The following is a 21,422-nucleotide window of genomic DNA, read 5'->3' on the forward strand; positions in this document are numbered from 1 at the left end:
TTTAAAAAAATATATAAATTCCCTCTGTGGCACTGAGTAAAGCTATCTTTCAGCAAAGGGAACTGTGCCACCTTGTGGAAAGCTCAAGTAGTTACCTTCCCCAGAGTCTGTAAAGGTTGTAGCACTGCAAAAATGTCAGTGTTGCGAAAAGTGTGTCATAGAATTCGCATAGTTCCTGTAAGAAAAGTGGTTTACACAGCAATGCAGTCAGGCATTCAAAATTGTGAATAAACAAACATTTCCCCATATATCCTGTGTTCAAGGTGCAGTTCTCAGCTTCAGATCCTTGGCATTTGGTGCAGGTTGTCTGCACAAGACCATAAAAGAGAAGGGGAAGGGGGAGGAAGGGGAGGATGATTACATCCAGCTTCTCAATTTCAGTGATTTATTTTGGTAGGAATTTCTTGAAGAGATGGCTCATTGCGCTTGACAGGGATACTAATTCTGCATGTGAAACATGCACAACTGGAAATGAATTTTGAATTGGTACTTCCCAGGAGACAGATCATAACCTTCCTAGTTAATTTATAGAGAAACCTGTGCCTTCCTAATTGAGTTTCAAGGGAGGTAAAAAGATACTTTTACCAGTCCTGGACTGTAAACTTCTCTGGCCTGTCTCTTTTTACAGTGTTGTAAAATACGATGGCTGTGTGTAAAAGAGTAGAAAGATACTAAATTTTTTCCTTGTGGCGGCGCAAAGAAACTGAACCTCACGGGAAATCTGTCTCCATCCCCAGGGACGGGCTGAAAGATGGAAGAGCAGCAGGACTCGATTTCTCTGAAATCTGAACAGAATTGGCCTGACGTTTGGACTTGCTATTATTTTTTTCCATTTAAATGTGGTTTTCTGCTTAGGCTTAATGTAGTCTTTCTGTATGGATTTTCGAATTCCCGGTCTACATTAGCTTGTTCAGCAGGGCTCTGCTCTCCAGCTTTGCCATTTTAGACTAGCTATGTATCGATATCTAAGAAATGGAAGAAGTGTTTATACCTGCTGAAGTGCTAGGCGATTGCTCCAAAAGTCTGTTTTCCAATATAGACATCAGTAAATGTTCAGGATCTCAAAAGAAAGGAAGAGGAGATCATTTCTAAGTTGGGCAGAGGCAGGAGATGCTGATGCCAAGTATTTCAATCTAATGACTTACCTGCAGGAGAATGAAAATTCAGTTGAAGACACAGAAAATGAGTTGATGGTGATCTCCTATGTGTTACCTGAGCATTAAGGATTATGCAATTGGGCCTTTTGGAGTGATGCGAGGGATGTTTCTGACAACGTGGCTTGTCAGGCCACTTGTGGCTGTCCTGAAAGTGGCCTGTAAATAGTACTATTGAAATATTTTTTACAAAATACTAAGTGGCCCCCAAAGAATTAGTCTCCATCTCTGTGCTGCTTCTCTTGCTGTGGAGGTAGGTACATGTGGTTTGGAGACACCCTGTTCTTGCTTGCTTCTCATCTTCTCCAGAAGCAAATATCCTGGCTAGACACAGGACTTCTAGCAATCAGCCTGTCTCCTTAATGATGGAGATGAGTCTGATTTCTCATGCAAGTGAATACTTAACCAGAGAGCAGTAGTTTCTGTCAAGTAATTACAAGAAAGGATGATCTTTCCACGTTAAAGTCTATAATTCTCTCTCAAATTCAGAGTAGCTTCTAAAATTGTTGGTATAAACAGGGAGCATTCAGTGCTTTTCCAGTAATTTCACAGTCCTGTATATAAACTTCTCATGAGCACACGAAACTCTACAAAAAGCTTTGATTTAGTCCATCTCAACTAAAATCTGAGGTTGCCATCTTCTTATAAGACGAGTGCCTGTTTCCCTGACTATTGTAGCAGCTCTGTTGTTTTCTGCCTTTAATTTTTACTACAGCTGAACTGGTTTGTTACTTTGCATGGATTTTTTTCCAATACCTTGTAGAGGAGATCTAAAATAGCCATCCTCCCTACTGGGCAATTCTTGATATGCAATTCCATTTACATTTTCAGCTTCTGCCTGTAATCCCTTTCATTGCAACTTAAGCCATAATTATAGGCAGTATTTATAAGTGCTCGTCAGATGAGGGAACGGAAGAAAAGTTCTCAATTTCAGTATCACTTGGGGGGGAGAGCCTTGTTTTTTCAAGTAATCTTGCTAGAAGCTGAAGTTTTCTTGTGAACAGCAGAAATTTGTATTGGGGGGGTTAGCCCAAAGAGTATGTACAAAGTTCTTTCAACACTAAATGACAGCCAATAGAACACCTAAGGACATCTTTGAAAAGGCTGAAAGGCTGTTGTTTTTTGTTGTTGTTGTTGTTTTTGATGAAATAGCATAAAAATGGTAGCTCAAAATGCAGGAAAAAAGATTATATTCAGTGCTCATGGATCTTCCTTAAATGATACTTGGGAATGTTTTAAATCAGAAGAACTAGAATAAGAGTTAAGTACTTCCAAAAATGTGTTTCCTTTTGGTATTGGCTTATTTTAGACTTTCAGAGGGAAGAATGGTAATTTGGAAATAAAGTCTTAATAAATACTACTAATATCTACTGTGTCATTAGGGGATGTTATAAGTGATAATGTTGTGATGTGGTATGCATCATAATATGGATTTCCATCTATGGGATATTTTCTCCCACCTTGTCCCTAAGTTGGGTCTTAGTTATAACCAAACACAAAGATTAGCCCAAGAAAGAGGAAGACAGTGTTTTACCCAAATCTCAGCGACTGACTTTTTAGTGGTACACATAGCTACAATATGCTTATTGTAATATACGTATAATATAACTATCTGGGATAATATAGTTTAATTTCTTGAACCCTTCAAGACTGAGATTTATCATTAGATCCTGCAAAATGTTACATGTCTTTCACTCCTAGAAATCCAGCTTCTCTCTGGGATCTAATTAGATGCGAGTCAGCTGTGGCAGATCAGGACATGGGTGACTGAACAGCAGAAGAGATATGTAGGGAGAGATTTTCTTGAAGCCTTTCTTAGAAAAAGGTATCACAAAGCCATTCCTCACGGGAGCGAGAATGGAAGGTGCTTTAAAATCTACCGTAAGTCTCCAGGTTTGTAGAGCAATAATAATGTCTTGAATTTGGGGACACTATCGGTGTTTTATTTATTGAGATACAATGGACAAAGGGTTTGCACTATAGGCTGCTGAATTTCTACAGGAGTGGGAAAAGAGAAGATAAAATATGAGAACCCTTTTGTCTCATATTATACTTTTCCCTTGAAGCAACGACATAAGCGTCGTGGGTTTTATTTTAATGTTTCTTATTTTATTTCTTATTTTTAATTAATCACAGTTTACTCAGTGCTCTGTGGGGCGCAACACAGTATAAACTCTTCCTGGGCCAGCAGTACTGTATGCGTGACTGATAAGGAGTACTTGGGAATGGGCAGAAACTGGGGAAAGAAGCAATCTTCGTCATACTTATGTCCCATGGCAGAAAGCTCCTCTTGCTGTTCTGCAGATCGATGGATTTGGTACGCGGGAAGCTCCCCGTTTAGCTCAGCCTCTGCTGGTATTGCTTTGTTAATACACTGCTAAAGTAATCACAGCTTGCAGCCCTTCATACTCCCCACTGGAGACTGATTATTTTACCTCTAAAACAATATATAGCCTCCACCAGCTCCAGTTTTAGAAGAGACTGTTGATCGTGAACTGCCTCTGGAATATCTGTTCATCATGTTGCTGCTACAAAATGAACTGATCAGATGATATTTTTGTGCTTCTCTTCAATTATTTATATTAGCTTGCCAGTTTAGGGCGGCTCAGGGAAGCAGCCCGTGCTTGTCTGCAGTGTCACGAAGTTTATCATTATGTTACATAGATTTTTAATGAAAAAACACAGAGTGCATATTGAGATATTTTATATATATATATGCATTATATATTTATGTATGTTATGTATATACATAATATATATTATTTATACACAGTTTGAAAGCAGCATGGTAAAACTTTGGTAGGTTATTTGTCTATAGTGGACCTGCTGAAAGCTAGATTTATGGAGGAAGTTAATTTAAAAATCAATTTAAATGGAACATTGCGTTGAATGACAGAGCAATATTTAGATAGTTCTAACCTGTGTGCATTTTTATTTTGGTATTAGTTCTAGCTCTAGATTGCACTTTAAAGGAGCAGAGGTCTTCGGTGTCAACATTTCTTGCATTTCAGCAAAGAGAAAAGGGAGTAGGAAGTAACATTTACCACTTAAGAGATGTAAAACCATGAGATATGCAATACATTGTAGTGCCGTGTTGCTACATTTTCAGATATGCAATATTCCATATGCTTGAAGACGATAGCTCCGCAGTGCCGCAGGGAGGCAGTGGGACAGTAAGTGGATCCTCAGATATGGGAGGCCCACCAGGGTTTGGGAGTCGAGATTTCTGGACTTGGGATTCATTTTCATTTCAGTCGCTTTCAAAGAAAAGAGTGAAATCAATCAGCAGTGATTGAACTTCACTGACTTTGTGTCCTGTCCTAAATGTAATCACTGCAGAAAACAAATTACTCTTAACAATGTTGCTTTTAAAGAGACCTGAAATCCTGACTGTATTGAAGGCAGGTTTTTTTGCCATTGTTTCATTAAGGTTGAGAGTTCACCTAAAGGCTTATCCTTTTTTTTTTTTTTAGTTGGATGTCCTGCATACTACCTTTGAAATTATATACAACAACAGTACTGAATAAAGTACTTCTGGCTGTGTTAGAACCTCTTACATCCATCAGCCTGCACAAGAGCCCTCATCAGAAGAATAACTATATAACACTTAAGGTTAAAGATAACAACTGCAGAGCATCAGTTTTGAAAAAATGAACACACACGTTCTTCCATAACCTGTAAACTCCTGCAGGGCTTGTCTTCACTGACAATGTAAATATGTGTTTGCTGGTGTCTTTTTTTTGTGTGTAGCAGAATAATAAAACCTGTTTGAGTTATCTTACAGGTCAGTTATTCTGCAAGATAGATCCTAACTTGAGCATTATTGTAACAATCATCCTTTGTTAGTTTCTGGTGAACAAAGTGACCGCCTTTTCTTCACAGAGGAAGCGTATTTGTTATTTCCCTATATTAAAATAAAACCCAAAACATCATCAGTAGCTCAAAACAAAGTCCATAACCCCAGCCTTTTAGGATAAGAAGTTAAGGTATCTGCAAAGCATCTGAAATCAAAGCCTATTCTTTACTGAGAAGACCAGAGAAAAGGCAATCTTAATTTCTTCTTCAGAACTGTATTTAGCAAATGGGTGTCAGTTGAGAATAATAGCATCTATTCCATTTTGCTCAACTGACTAGGCTTTTTTCTTGATCAGAAATGTAGTAATGAATAAAAAAATGGGATTCATAAAAATCTTGAACCAGCACGATGGTCCTGCAAGGCTTTCTTGTCTTGATAGAGTAGATTTGACCTCTGGCTGTGAGCCAGTAGGCACCACTGAGACAAGTATTAAACTGAAAAGAAGAGAGCCACTTCTGTCATCCTACGCGTTGGAGTCTGAGTGTCTGGAAAAAATGAGGCTGTAGTGTCTTGGAGAATGAGCAAGGGACTGACAAAGCAGAGAGTTCAATACTGACATGCTCTAGAGATATAATTTATTTAAAAAGTTAATTTACAGTATTTGTAAAGCCCTCACATTGTACTCCGCAAGAGTTGAATTTATAACCATCTCCTTGCAATAGCAATTACTAGTGGATTTCTGAATCCTGTTGTGATTTGAACATGTGTGTGCATTTCTGTGTGATATACACACTTTCAGCAGTTCAGATAATACCACATGAACTGCAACAGAAAGCTGGAAATGGTGAAAAAGCTTAATAGTATGGGTTTGTTTCTGCATTTTGAATTTTGTTAATTAAGAATTTTTATGTGACAACTGAGTGTTTCTATGAGAAAATGGATGCAACGCAGTCTATTTGCAGCAATTAAATGGAAGTGTTTGTTTATTCATTAATTGCATAGCAGCATCTCTTTATTCTTTTGTTACTCGGTTTGACTTTGATCATCTCCAATATTTTCATCTGAAATCGATGCAAATTGGTGGATGCAGGCAAACATACTGGAACGTATTTCTTTCCTAGGATGCCGTGGCTGTATTTTATGATACTTCCAAAACATAAAGCAATGAGATAGCTTGTTTTATTTTGAAGCTATTAAAGACAAAGTAATTGGAATTTTCAAGATTGTGCTGGCTGCATAAGAAGCGATTAATAATGTGATCTACATGCTGCGTCTCAGGCACAAGTCTGCTCAGTGGCCTGTGATAAAAGGCCTTATTGAACACTGTAGTGATTTACGTATATCTGCAGACAGATACAGCCTTTAAAAAGGAAAAACATAAAGGGAAATGAAGGAAGAAAGCTCAAATTAAAGTCCTCTAGAAGCAGAGAAGAAATCAGTAGCATAGATATAAATCACCAAGGAACACGTACCCAAATGCGGTCGAGTTTATAGTGGGTACCAGCAGCTGTGTGACCTAAAAACAATGAGTCTATGTTTTCAACATGTCCCTTAGTTTGTTGTACTCAAGCTGATGTCCTAAAGCAATTTTTCCTTGTCATGGGGTCTTGTCTACCTGTGTCCCAATACTGCTCTGATTTCAGTCTTGTGTAATTGTCCTCTGCCTAGCAGGGGATTGCATTTCCTTTGGGTTTTTTATTTTTATTTTTTAATAACTCTGCCTGTTTAGCACTACATGAGGCAACAGCTAGAACGTGGTGTTTGCTTACGTGCAGAGATGTCACAGTCCTACATTCCTGGAAAAACTCCTGCTGATGATCCTCTTGGAAAAGTTCTAGCAGAGCGGGACCGTACCCTGTTGTGAAGGCGTTTGTGAGGCTAAAGAGCAGGAGGGCAAACCACAATTCACTGAATTCATTCAAACCTCTAAAGCTATCCGGCTTTATGTGATGCTTTAGGTCAGAACTGCACTGTGAGAGAGGTTTACAGCCTTTTACAGGGTTTGGATTACAGCATTTATGAGTTTGGTTCTTTGACTACAGACCATTAACTCTTAAACAGTAATTGGATTTGCAGCTATGCAAACAAATGCTCTCTGGAACTGGAAAACTGACCAGGGATACCTGCGTTTTCATTGCTGTTCACCTGTCCTTTCATGGGGCAGTGTGAGTTCAGGTGGCTTTCTTTTGCTGTGTGTTTTCTTTGCACAACATCCCATGCAGCCTAGCAGAAGACGTGAAGTCTCCAGCTGAGATGAAGGTACAAAGTTGTTGCCATAATGTGATTTAAACATTTCAGTTAGCTGCCTCAGACACGCAGTGCTCATGGTAGTATCTTTGATCTCTCCCCATCCCAAACAGCAATGGCCAAATGATTCCAATGTAGTACATCCTTCTTAAACCTGTCGTTCTTCCTATGTATGTGTTCTTTGGTTTGCTTCAGACTTAGCTGTCTTTGCCAGCACTTGGAAAACTTGGAAGACTTGGAAGGAGTCTAGGGACATTAGATTCAAGCAGGCAGGAAAATCATGCTTCATTTATTCAGATATGTTTTTCTAAACCATCGTTTTTAGGGACTTGATATTAAGATAATGCAGAGAGCCCTGACCAGTCACAGAAAACTAAGATTTTGTTTTGTAAGTTAATGGTGAAAACATGTAACATGACACACAGGCTGTTTGTTTACTCCCTAAGGAAGGAGGGGGGAATAATGAGGTAGACTTCTGTAGGCTTAAAGTTAGCATCTGGATTACCTGGAAATTATCATTTGCCAATAATTAGCTGTGAGGCTTGAGCAGAGGGACTTACCTAGCTGGCATTACCAGGGATGTCTGTTTTAACGAGCTCATAAGCTCTTAGTCAGGGAGGGCCGCACTCTGGTTTTCGGTGCGGCTGGTTTTGACTCCACATGTTAGTTCCAGGGGAAAGGAGGCTGCATTAGCAAAGCTCGCTCAGCTCAAGGAAGCACTTTCTCTCTTGGTTTGAGAGTGTGGCTGGGGGGAGCTGGGGAACCGTGATGCCGTGACACTGTGCTAGCTAATGAAGCAGTTCTGCTGCTGTGGCCAACTCAGCTAACCCTGATTTAACGACTGGGTCGTACCCAACTGGAGAGACTGGGCGGGTTGCTCATGCTGTGTTTTGTTTCTTTTGTTTTAAAAAGTATTTCTGAGCGAAATAATTAAGAAAACAAAAAACCACCAATGATAAAACTTCAAGTGGATCTTCTGTTTTCTACAATTACTAGCAATACACAAGAGGGGCATGCAGCATGCGTGAACATACTCTATTCTACTGCCCTCCCCCTTGTACAGGTGCATGTATATATATTTCTGTTATCTGTTACACTCATGATAAATAAACCAGGGTATGCATCGCATGTTACTCATATTATTTAATGCAGAAATCTACTGAAAAGTCTGTCCCTGCCTCAGAGTCAGACCAGCACGTGTATTCAGTTAAACCACACACACAAAAATTTGCCAGGTGCCAGAAGCTGCCTGCTTTTCTCTTGTCTACCTGGCATGGAAGCACTGAGAGGGACTGGAGGTGAGGAAGGATGCCAAGCTCCCCCTGTGAAGGGGAATATTTGGGATGGACAGCAGAGTATCCTCTTCAGCTCGCTGTGCTGTCATGTCAGCGGGCTACAAAGGGAAAGAAATGCAGTAGGTGCCACCACTGGTGAATTTAAAACATAGAATAATAATGTCTAAGAGAAGGAAAAAAACAAAGATAACAGTTTACCATCTTCACCTTCTTTACTAATAAGAGCTGTGCCTGCTGTCAATTTGAGCTGGTTGCTTTTCAGCAGTTCTTGGCCTTAAGATACATACTCTGTTCAGTGCAAGGACTGAATTTCTCTCTGTGTTTGGAAATCAGCTAACAGATTGCAGATGTTGTTGAGATATGAAGAATAATGAGGAAGCAATATGCTTATTACATACATTTAGCTTTTCATTTCTCCTCAGCCAATTTAGGAAATTATTCTTGCTGCTAGTATCCTATACTCAGTGCAATATTGAAGTACTGGTATTAAAACCCAAGCCAAAACAAAACAAAAAAGCCTTCTGGCCCAGTAAAAAAAAATCTGTATTTAAAAAGCTTGCGAAGATAAATATTTAATACCCGAATGGGCATCACAGCACTTTTAGCGCGATTCATGAGCATCTGATGTGCCAAAAACAATTCTGCAATCTTAAGATTAGATGACCTTAATAATTGCTTAAAAAAAAAAAAGAAGGGGGGGGCTGATAGCTTGTATAGCCCTGAAGTGAAGAGGACCGACCCCAGTGGTGACCCCTCCACTGTTTCCTCATTCACCTTCTTCCTCATCTCTCTTTGAACCTGAAAGCCAGCACCTCTGTGGGTTCCCAGCAGAGCTGGGTCAGGCAGCAGGCTGTGTAGGAGAATTTGCATATTGGTTTCTTTCTTTTTGAGGCAAAAAAATAAAAGACAAGAAAAATGTGGAGGCACGGGAGGCTTTCATTTTTCACCCACGCTCACAAAGGAGTTTAGCACAATTTGCACAGTGCGCTTGTTGTCTGCTGCCTTAGATGAGAAGCATCGTTCGTGAGTCCTTGGAGTAATTTCAGGGGTGCGAGAGGCAGGCTCTGTGCTGTGCTGCTGGGCGGGCACAGCTGGCAGGTGAGGCTGAAGTCTGCTGGATGTTGTGTGAGCTGAAAGCAGGCTGGAGGAGGAGAGAAGTTGAAAGGGAAGGAGGGAGAAGGTCATTAATCTCATTACCCAGTGGTGGATTTTATTCATCCTTAGTTTGCCAAAGTTGACATTTTCTGTACGTGTTCGGGGGTCTGGTATTTTACTTATTTATTTGAGGACGTTGGTTCCAAATGGTGTACCGGTGATGGTATATCACCTTGATCTACTCACCAGCTTCACCGTCAGTGAAGTCAGAACAACACAGTATTTCAGGACAGTTTACCGTTTTGGAAGAAACGTGGATAACTGCAGGGAAAGCAGAGTACCAAGGGCTCAGTGCTGATTAATGTTAATCCTTGACCCACTTTGGAAGGAGGAGGCTGAGGCTGAAAGAACAACGATGACGGACAATGGCAGATTTTCAGTGATTAATTCTTCATTGTCTCACCTTTGCTTTTGTAACTTGTGCCTGCCAAATCCTGCACCTCCACAGGTGGCAGCAAGGCTGGCAAAGAGGGTTTGAATGCAGCAACTGAGTGCAGCCTTGCATCAGTCCTGGGGCACTACCAAATCTGACTTGAATAAAGATTTTTTTCATGTTACTCCGGCGAAACTGGAGTGCAGAGATGGAATCTGATTTGATTTGGCAGTGTTTGGTGCCCATTGCCATATTAAATGCCGAGAAGGGAGCAGAAATTGTATACGGGGTGGCTCAGGAGCTATTTTTGGTGAACCTCTTGGGACCATCATAAAAGTTTGGTGTATCTGTTAAGCAGGTACATCTGTTGTGCATCCTTTGCTGGCAGTGTGGTGCAACATGAGAGTGAAATGCTCATGATGTTCTCTGGATCAAATCTTAGTCTCATAGACAAGCTCCCATTGCTTTAGTGTGCAGTCTGTACTTCACCTGCTGTAAAACCTTGAGAGCAAATACGGTGTGGTTTTGTATTTCTTTTTCAAAAGTTAAAGGTGTTTTTTTTTTGTTTTTGTTTAATCTCTACCCTGGTAAATGTAGGGTAAAAATAGTGCCATTCAATTTCTCTCATTTTGTTTTGTTTGCAAAAAGCACCATATGTGTAAAGCAATGCCGCCTTGGATTGTTCTGCCAACTCCGTGCTCTGGTTGGCTAAACATCCTTCTGCTTAAAAAACTGCATAATTAAATTGTTTGGATTTAAAGGTCATTTTTAATTTCTTCTAGGAAAAGCCTGCTTTCCTCTTATGTAGCTTATCATTTTGTTAGTCCTTTAACTTTGTTATTGCTGGCTACTTTAATTAAACTTACTGTAAAAAGTGATTGCTGTAATCCACACGTACACAAAAAAAAAAAATCCAGATAGAAGCCAGTCAGTGAGATATACTGTGAGCGTGAATTTCACAGCAGATGTAATCCAATAGTATTTTCTTTCTTGTCAAATAGAGCTCAAGATACTTGCTAAAATTTCCTTCTATTGTATCTGGGCTTTTTCCTTTTTCCCTCTGTGTGTGTGTGTCTGTGATTGTGTTGCAGCAGTCACTGTTGTGTGCTGTGATCCGTGTTCAGATATTTTCTGGTTTCTTTTCTAGTGCTTTGCTGTGCGCTCTCTGGGCTGGGTAGAAATGGCAGAAGAAGATCTTGCTCCTGGAAAAAGCAGTGTTGCTGTGAACAATTGCATCAGACAACTCTCTTACTGTAAAAACGACATCAGAGACACCGTTGGCATCTGGGGAGAGGTAAGAACAGATAAACTTGTCGTCCTCTTAGAACATCCCTGTCAAGTTTTAAAACAGCTCGAAAGAAGAACTCTAAGGCAAATATATCCATGTTCTGTGTTTGGGATATCCCTATCCCAGCTAACCCGGCTAGAAAACACGAAAGGGTTCAATGACAGTGATGACATATTTTTGTTCCAAACCACTCAGGACAGCAGGGGCCCCAAAGACCTCACCTTAACATTTACATCTTTACTAGTACACGCCTGTACAATATCAGAGTTGGGGACATGCAAGAAAAACTGTTTAAATCCTTCTCTTGACCAGAGGTTTTAATGTGATGCTTTGAAACAGCATCTTCACGTGTTTCCCAGGGACAAAAGGGCTTTAAGGAAACCCTGGCTGGTGTGACCTGTGCTTCTAACATGGGTGAGAAGGTTGAGAGGGATGGACAGATGGCTTATTTTAGGATGATTATTTTATCAGTCTTTCAGAAAGAAATGAATTTCACCAGTCTGTCTCTTGGTTCCTCTCTAATAGTTCTTGAATGCGTTGACCGGTGTTGTTCAATTTTGAAGGGTGTCAAATTCCCACAAACTGAAGGAAAATCAGAGAGCTCAGCTCTCCTCTGCTTTGGTTTGCTGATGAAGCAGTACGCCCTCATCAACTTGAATGCTGCAAGGTCTGTGCTGTATTTCTGGAGTGGCAGCAAATACAGAGTAACGCAGTGGGAGCTAAGGTGAAAACATGAAGGCAGGCAGAGGTGGTGTGGTGTGGAGAGCAGGTGTGCTGGGGTCGGATGAAAGAGCCAAAGGTGTGGAGGAATCAGGAGATGAAATAAGAAAACAGGAAAAACTGGTGTTGTGTTGGTGGGATGTACAGAGGGCACGAGACAAACCCACAGGAAATCAGTCTTCATTGTTTGATTGTTCATGAAACAACATCCTTACACTTCAGTTACATCTCATCTTCAACCTCTTTCCTGGCCTGTTTTCCGGGGAGTTACAGTAATGTGGATTTACTACACGAGATCTGAATGCAAAAGTGATGCAAGAATGAATGTTGTTAGCTTCATTGGTATTTATCGTAGCGAAACAGCACTGCCAAAAAGAAGAGAATTGCCTGTTTGGGTTAAATAAAGAAATGAATTGGGGAAAAATCCTTCATTCTCTACAGACTGTGGCTTGTGTTCTCAGTCCCGGCTCAACCACAGCAACACAGAGACCCTTCAGAGGAGCAGCTGGGAGGAAGAACCTGTTTAAAAATGAATATAATATTTCCAGGGGCACACGTTTAAAGTGCCCCATCTATAGAAAGTAATTTAAGAATGTGTTTTTCTTAATGTAAGAAATGTGTATTATGCATACAAATAAGCAAGATAACTCTGGTCTCCCTTTTCCTTACTTCTGGAAATGGTTTTATTCAGTTAACATACCTAGACAAGCAAATAGAGATGAGTCAGTTGTAGACTTTGGGCTTACTGCTGTTCCTGGCAGGGGTGAAAAAAAAAACCACCACTCTCTTCAAATGTGTGTAATCCCATCTATTTTTAAGAAAACAGAACTTTGATGAACTTGAAATACTTTGAAATCATGCGTTTTATATTGTTTAAAATTTAATGTTCAGATTTTTCCTTATTCGCCTCTGTCAATCCCATTGTTCTTTGTTCAAAACTCTTCCCAGTTTTCAAGCCAAACGGGTGACAAGTTTTGGTTCCCTGGAAAAGAATTTTTAATTCGTCATGATATTCATAAAAATAAAATAAAAATCAGCACGACAAAGCAGTAGAGATGCTGTGCTTGAGTAGGTGGCCCCTGAAGTAAATTGTCTTCTTGATTTTAAAAGAAATCATTACAACCACATTTTTCTGCTGGCAATGTAGTGTTTCAAGAGTGATTGGAAGAGGCATGGTTTAGTGAGGAATCTGAAAAATGTGGTTGTCATTGTCATATCAGAGCACGTACAGCAGAAATCTATTACAAAGCTAGAACTGATGACTGCAGATAGGGGTTTTAAGATTGCCTTAAGATTTATTTTAGCTAGAATGTAATGAAAGTGAAATTGGGACTAGGACTATCCCCAAATTTTCATGAATAAAAAATAAAGGAATAGAAAAACAAACCACCCTGCATAAAATTCTGACTCTACAGAAGCTTTGTCACTGGCTTTGGTACAGGATTTCATGCCTCCTTCCAAGACAAATTCCCTATAAATTTCCAACTTTCACGCTTCTCTAGAATCTAAGGAAAAAAAATGCAACTCACCTGTTTGTATCGCTACTTTGCCATGCATTATATCCCTTTACCTTACAAAATCACTTTAGTGAAGATGTACTGATGCCATTGGCCTCTATACCACCATACATAACACGTCCCTGAAATGCTTTTGGGTCTGAGACTTTCCTTTATTCCCTTTCCCTTTGTGGTCCTTCCTGCGAGAGCCCTCCTCAGCTTGGAGCATCAGGTCTCTGGAGCTCTTCAGCCATCCGAGACAATCAGGTTCTGCGTGTGTCTAAATCATTTCTCCATGCCCTGTGTGGTATTTCCATCTTTAAAATAGCTTTCATATAATAAAGCAACAAAGCTTAGCAAAATATATTGCTTCTGGCTGTGGCCAAGCTGTCCCTCGAGCATTGCAAGGATAATTTCCTGTGATTTATGTTCCTTATCTGTCCATTTTCCAATCTTTTCCAGCTAATTTGGATTTAGTTTTATTACCCTAATCCCAGTGTATTTTGCATGATGAACCGATTTTACCTTTGTGTAATAATTTTCTTCTGGAATAAATACATAAGTAGAAAATGGGTCCAAAAAGCAATCTTGTGGCACTTGGTAACATTTTTTACACAAACTATTTACTGCTTCTGACCTCTCACCCTTTTTTCTTTACGGTGAATCTGTTCTCAGTTTTGTTTCCTCCATCGTCCCAGTCTACCTACGCTATCCTGGCTTCTGTCTTTTATTTCCCATGGTTTTGCCCCATTTACGTGCATGGTTATCAAAGCTAAACGACGTTTTTGTACAGACACCAGGTATACCAGCCTGCCTCCCCCTCCTCTCCCACAGCCCTCTCAGAGCTCACGTTGCCAGCTCTGTGTCACAGCCACAGTTTGAATGCTTATTAGGGGATTTCGGGGGGGAAAGGTGGTCAGCCCCACGTGGGGCAGAAGGTTTAGGCTGGGGTCCCTGTGGTTCACCACCTTCCCCCATCAGTGGGCAGTGCCTGCCCCTCGCTGCCTGGCCTTGAAACCCTGGGGGCGGGGTGACATCAATATATGTCATACACAAACACAAAATTAGACATCATTAAAACTTGAGCCACTGTAACCAGGCAGGGAGAGGGTTTCTGTGTCATTGAGGTGAAGAAAAAGGTCGTTTTTGAAATACTTCTCAGTGGGAAGTCAGACCCTTTCCATTCTTTCTGTTCATTTATAGACTTTGGCACAATAGAGGGGAAACAAACTACTCTATATTTAGCTGATAGTTCCCACCTTCTTATCAGCAGGAGCTTGTCTGTGTCTCTGGCAATAAGTCCAGGATCATTTCCATGGGATCCCACAGTCTGCAGCCTCTGAGAAGAGAGCTATTAAATGTGGCAGAAGAAGCAACAGCCTTTCTGCAGATGTTAGCGATAGGAGCAAGATTAGCACTTGTGAATTAGCATCCAAAGGAAAATGGTCCATAAATTTATTTCCTCTGAAGGGAAAAAGGATTCTCCATGTTCTTACATGCCAGAAAAATTAGGGAGAAATCCTGGCTCTGGGATTCTGCAGTCACTGGCAGAATCTGTGTTCATGTCTTAATGCTAGTTTTTTTCCCTTTAATTAATCTTTCTTCAAAGAGTATCCTATAGATCCTTTGGCACATACAAACTGCTGTCTGTTCCCATGACCCACTGGCTAAAGTTTATGGAAACAAAGCACATACTGTTTGAAGGAGGGAACTTTGCCCTAAGAGTATATAGGGTTTGATGCAATCCTTTACTATTAACACAGTTCTTCTGTTATAATTAGAAGAATTTACTAGAGATAGGATAAACAAATAATTTGTTGAGTAACTGAATAGCTTGTGGTTGAATGAGTCAAACAGTTGCATTTAAAAGATATCAAAGGTTTTTGTAATCGGGATCTTTCAAAAATATAATAGTAGCAAAATGCTATTGTAGATCTTTTTCACACCAGAAGTGAACAAGCTGGTTCTCGATTGTTCTTGGGACAAACTGAAACTTTGAGTTTCAGCGGGACAAACTTTGAGTTTCAGTTTGTCCCAAGAAGATGTAGGCTTAGCAGTGTAGGCAGAGCACCTTGATCCCAGTTTTGAGATGGGGACGTACTCTGTAACTGTGCCTTTTTTGGAGTTGCAGGGCAAAGACATGTATCTGATCCTGGAGAACGACATGCTGAACCTGATCGACCCCATGGATCGCACAGTTCTTCACTCGCAGCCCATCGTGAGCATCAGAGTGTGGGGAGTGGGTCGCGACAACGGCCGGTGAGTCTGCACAGTCCTTGTTCCTATTGACCTGGTGCTTCTCACGTCTTGCTACATACACATACAGGAGTGCGGATATATCTGGAGTTAGTTAGGTATCAAAGCTATTCATTTGGTTGGGTCATTGTGTCCTGGGGATGATGAGACAATGGGTAAATTCTTTTTCTTACTCATGTTATGTGGTTTTTTTTTTAAATCTCTGCTTTTCATAGCATATCACTTGTATCCTGTTTTGGTAAACCTGTGCTTGGGAAACATTTCAAATGAATTCAGCTAGGCACATAAAACGGCACATGCAATATTATTTTGTTTCGTTTGTGTATTTAATACCATTTTATATTAAACCATGTTTTCAAATAGGGCCCATAATATAGTTCTCCTGGCTGTGTGAAAAAAACTCTTCCTGCTGCTGCAAATTAACTGTGCTCCTTATTCTTCCATGACTGTGTGCGTTTGTTTCCACTTTCTTGGCATGTTTGATTTGACTGAGGGAAAAGTAATGGTTTTACTCCATGGTTATTGCTTAAAGATTCTGATGCAAGAAAATTCCAAAGCGTGTTGCAGAAAAGTGAGTTTTTTCACTGACACCTGACTGACAGTGAGCTGAAGTTCTCCGTTGCCCTAGGGAGTAACCATGAATGCGTGGTTAAAGGCCTTCCTGAACAGGAGCCTGTCTTCCATTAGCTCTTGTTCTTGACTGACCTTTTGGGAGCATCCTTTTCCATGCAACATCAGCTGTGGAAACAGGATCGTGAAGGTGCCTCATTTAGAGCAGGATAGCAAACTGTTTTCCTGTCCCACTGAGCTTTCTGATCTGTCCAGAATATTTCCACTCACATAGAGCAATTCCAGGATCTTCAGACAGTACCCATCCCAGGTAGTAAGGACTGAGTCATGCTAAAGAGCTGCTGCTTTTTGTGTCCATGTTTGAGACATAACACACTACTTTTACTGGAATCTGTTGTGTTTGTGTTTTGTTCTTTTTTTTCACCAGAGTAAGTTTGATTTCAGATTTCCTTTTCTTACTCCTTCATAATTTTTGATGGATTCTTTAATGTATATTTTGTGTCCACTATGGCTTTCGGGACTGGAGCCCAAGCTTTTTGAAATGCAATTCATTTAACATTTTATTAACCCATTTAAAAAAAAAAAAAAAGGATAGTTGGAAAAACTGAGCGTCCTTTATTTGTAAGTAGACTCAGACTGCACATGATGTTAATTAACAGATAGAAGATCTAAAAGACAAGCAGAAAGTACAAACTTCTGACTGAGCAGTCAGATGTACAATGTGTTCTGCATATAGAGAGGGTCAGTGTGGGAAATACACTTTGTGAGGGTAGCATAAATGATGTAACATTTGCTCAACAAGTGCCAACACGCAAGAAAAACGCTTCAGGTGAGAAGAGAACCTGAGCTGTGATGGAAGGCCAAAACAGAGCCCATCATCTCAGCTTTTGTTTTGCTTTTTGGGGGTAGGAGAAAACCTCACTGTTGAGTTGGAAGGGAAATTGCATTGTATCTCTCTTCTTGTACGCATTAGAATGCAGTCCTTGGGTTCATCCTGCTAAAATTAGCTGTGGTCCTGAGGTAAGAAACACCAGAGTCATTCACGAACTGCAACAGCAGCTTTCCCTGATGATGAGTTTCTCATCGTTAGAGAAAAGTAAGGGGAACACCTTGCTGTTTGTAGTGGATTAACTGTCTGATATGGTGACAAAATCCCACTTTCTGGCATGAAACTTGCCCAGAAGTTGTTGCACGTGGAAGTTGTTAATTAGCTACTTTTTGTGTTCCAAGAGTCCATATAATAAAATTAACTGGGTTTGTTCTGAAAGGCAGTGTTTAAATACTGTAGAAATGTATGTTTTCTTCTCTTTTGACCTTCTTGAAACCTGTAATGGCCCACTGGCCCTCATTTTTAACTGCATTTTCCTTGTAGTAATTTTTTTTGGGTAGATCTTGCTTTGCAAGATGAAAAGGTTTTCTAATGACACCTAACCAGATGATTTTCTAAGCAATGCCGTAATGAAAGATTGATGAAATACAGCGATTTGCTGATGAAAGTTTAATCTGAGGATATGTCAGCCAGCTCACCTCAGGCAGAAACATCTACTGGGAGGCTGTAATAATTCTCTCCATACATTGCACTGTTATCATGACCTCTAGAGTTACTTTAAAAAAAAAAAAAAGAGCGAAAAAAAACACACAAAATAGTTGTGTGATAAGCAAAGGCTCCATCATTTTGTTGACCTAAGCTGTGTGGTGATTTTATGTTTTGAAAAGTAGCATCCCTTGTTTCAAATTAATCACTTAGTAAGGTATGTTTGACCTTAGGAAAGACCAGAGTGCCTTCATAAAATCGTGAACCAAAGCAGGTTCCCACCAGAGAAGCTAAGCTGGAGGTTATGCATGCATGTCCGTATGTGGAGACTCTGAGCTCCTGTGTTTGATATGCATATATGGGCAATGAAGGAAAATAAATATACTGTATCTGGCCATCCTTTTGGCAGACTGTTTCTTAGGCAACATCTTGTGACTTTTTTTAAGAGTAAAAGCCGTTGTATTTTGTTGCCTGTACCACAAAGATCCGTGATATTTCGTTTAATATTATTTTGTAAATAAGGGAAAAATCCTAGCACTTGGTTAAATTGTGTGACTTCAGGATCAGTAAGGTCATTGTCACACAGAGGATTGGTGGTGTCACAGGTGTACCAGAATTATAGTCAGTGCTACAGTCGCTTCTTAACAAGTAGGCCATGGCGTGTTCTTTTCTGGGCGTTAAAAGCATCGTGGAAAAGATCAGCCTACTGAAGCTGTGCCAGGGTTGTTCTTTTCAGTTGTGAGCTGCAGGACTGTACATTAATCATGCTTTAGGTTGGGTTTTGTGTCCCCTTCTCAACTGCTGGTGCATGCCCTTTGCTTTCTGAGCCGCTCTAACAAGTAAGGGAGGTAACGGCCCATCCATTTTGTAAAAGAGTTTCTGTTAGCACATCCCCTGAATCCTCCTCTATCTTCATTGCTCTTCCACCAACCCAAAGCCCAGCTCAGCTTTTAAAACCTCTTTCAAGAGTTTGTTTTTATGGTATGGTCTGTGTGTTTCTGCAGAGGCGGAGAAGGGAGGGCAGTAGCTTTTGGTTCTTAAATGGTGGAGATTCTCGTAGTGGGGCTTTATGGTCTTACGATCCATGAGCAGACAGTGCCAAAGTGTTGTGCTGCCTCCTCTGCCCTAACACCACCCGTTTGGGCAGGTGGTGGTGGCGAGGATCTCTGCAGCTGTGTGGATATCCATACCCCCATTTCTTTGGACTGCTCGTGGTTTATTGCTCCCTAGATATCAGGACTAAAATTAGGTTGGCAATCAAAAAGGGGCAGAGGGGAGGACCAGGCTGGAGAAAGTGGCACGATGCACACACTGAAAATAAGGCACAGTCAGCCTCAGGATGGGAGGTAGGCAGCAAAATGAATGGACACCCCAAGTCAGATGGGAATAATCCTGTAAGGCTGGAAGAGAAGAAAGTTGTAACAACAAACGAGGAACTACCAGAGCTTGGTTACCTCTGGAGCTGACAAGGCAAGAGCTGAGAAAATAGTTGGAGTTATGCAAGTGGGAAAATGGGACAAACCAATAGAAAGATGTGGAGGAAATGTGGCCTAAAGTGATGTTGCAGATTCCTCAAAATATGGGGAATTATAAAAAGTATCCTGCTGTTTCAATAGCTAAATAAAAACGGCCTGATATCAGAGGTGTTTGACACCTACACTGTCCACTGACTTCAGGGGGATCTGTGTGTATGCAGTGCCTTTGAAAATCAAATTGCTAAATACAGCTTGAGGAACCTTTCTCTAGATGGCCAGATTTTGAAGTTTTCACTTGAACAACATTGCTACAGCAGGTTAAGCATTTTATTTTTTATTGTGAGTGCATGTCAAGCTAAGAGGGATGAAGACAGGTTTGAGCAAGAATTGGTTCATTAGAGGAGAGAAGGGGGAGGCTGGGGAACCTGGAGGCTGTGCTGCAGGTAGGGTGGCTTCTCGTGGAGTTATAACCCATATTTCCTGGCTGAGACTGTGTATTTACGTGAACTACCTGGCATGAGCCCCACTGCACATCTATCACATAGGCATGAGATTTGGGGAGGGGTATGTGGCCTTAATTAGGCAATTTAAAGCTAAGTGTGTACAATAAAGGTAAGTTTAGTGTGCCTGGGATATCCTGGGGTATCTGTAACTTATCATTCCCCCTTTCAGAAAATATTTTGTGTACAAGCAACACAACATCAGGCTCCAGTGATGTAGTGTGGCTTATAATTGCATCGTTCAGGGAGGTGTTGAAGGCCCTTTAGATTTGCCTTTCCTTTAAGGTGGTGATTAAAACCCCGAATGTGCTCTGGGGTCGAGTCTTTCTCCAATTCCGTGCGAGAAGCTTATCGAGCTGTGCGAGATAACAAGTAATAAACTTTCTCTTCCGCATAAAGAGGCATGGTCAAGAAAAGCTGAAAATAAAATAAATTAAAACCGAGATGGTGCATGCACCTGCTCTTCTGAGAAGATAACACCCTTCAAAGCATGTGTAATTCCAGCTGAACTCTTCAAACTCGGAGACACCGTGAATCAATATTGCCTGTTCCCCTTGGGCCGCGTAACCTTGGAATAAGGACAAAGCGTGCAGTTAGGAATCAGGTAATAGGGCACAGGTGAGGGATTACATGAGGGGGAAAAGGCTTGCTCTGGCTTTTCTGACCCGTATTCTTTGCTGGCTGTTGTAAGTAATCTTTTCCTTTCTCCTTTTCCCTAAGCCAACTGCATCTGAATATCTTTTTTTTTTGTGTGTGTATTTTGATAGCATTTTCCTCTCACTATACAATAGTTTAGATGATTTTCTGTACAAAAGTGCAGGTAATGCCCATAAGGCCTGTCATGACTATTTGCAGGTGCAGTGTGTTGTAAGAAGGAGTAAGGAAACAATGCAGCTGTGAAGAGGGAAACGTATTTTCAAAGAAAAAGTGGGGTCAAAAAGCTGAATGTGTGCATTCTTATTTTGGTTAACAAAAGTGGTGTGCTTTTAGTTTCAGAATTTTAGCCTAAAAGGCATAGTACATTGAAGGTGAGTTGAAGTAGGGCCATACTAACTTGAAATAAGCATCAGTAGTTTTGCACTAATGTGTGGTTTTGTATCAGTAGTGCTTTACACTGTGTTAGGGCAGCATCTCTAATATCCCTTCTGCCTAGTTCCACTAATGGGATGAAAAATGATTATGTGTGACAACAAGGGATTTTTCTGTTTCTGACACGCCTGTGAGCACGTCAAGTGCTTGGGAACAACGGATTCACCCTTTGATAACAGCTGAGAAAAAAGGATATGTCTGGGGAGAATCTTGGCCGTGGAGCTGTAGATATTTGGTAATCGTTGAAAAGCTTAAATGCGGAAACAGCAGCTCAGAGGCACAGCAGCAGTGGGTTAGCAAAAGTGCAGAGAAGTCTCGCAGAGCAAGGGAACTGGGACAAACACCGAAGAGGAGAATTGCAGGGATTTCTGTGGGGGCGGAGAGCTTAGGACAGTGCTGTGGCACTGGCTTGGGAAGAAGTGACAAAGATGGCAGGAGGCTGCCCTTCTCTTTAGGAAAAACAACCAGGCACCA

The 21,422-nt window shown here is 40.8% G+C and overlaps 1 protein-coding gene across 23 annotated transcripts in view; it reads left to right on the forward strand.

Moving 5' to 3' along the window:
* Positions 1-21,422, forward strand: part of APBB2 (amyloid beta precursor protein binding family B member 2) — a 172,263-nt gene that overhangs the window by 115,478 nt on the left and 35,363 nt on the right. For all 23 annotated transcript variants that reach the window (XM_040556963.1, XM_040556981.1, XM_040556966.1 and 20 more), the window contains 2 exons: positions 11,168-11,314; positions 15,656-15,783. In XM_040556963.1, coding sequence (XP_040412897.1) covers positions 11,168-11,314; positions 15,656-15,783 — 275 coding nt within the window. The remainder of the gene's footprint in view (positions 1-11,167; positions 11,315-15,655; positions 15,784-21,422) is intronic.

Source organism: Cygnus olor, chromosome 4, assembly GCF_009769625.2.
Source record: "Cygnus olor isolate bCygOlo1 chromosome 4, bCygOlo1.pri.v2, whole genome shotgun sequence".
NCBI lineage: Eukaryota > Metazoa > Chordata > Aves > Anseriformes > Anatidae > Cygnus > Cygnus olor.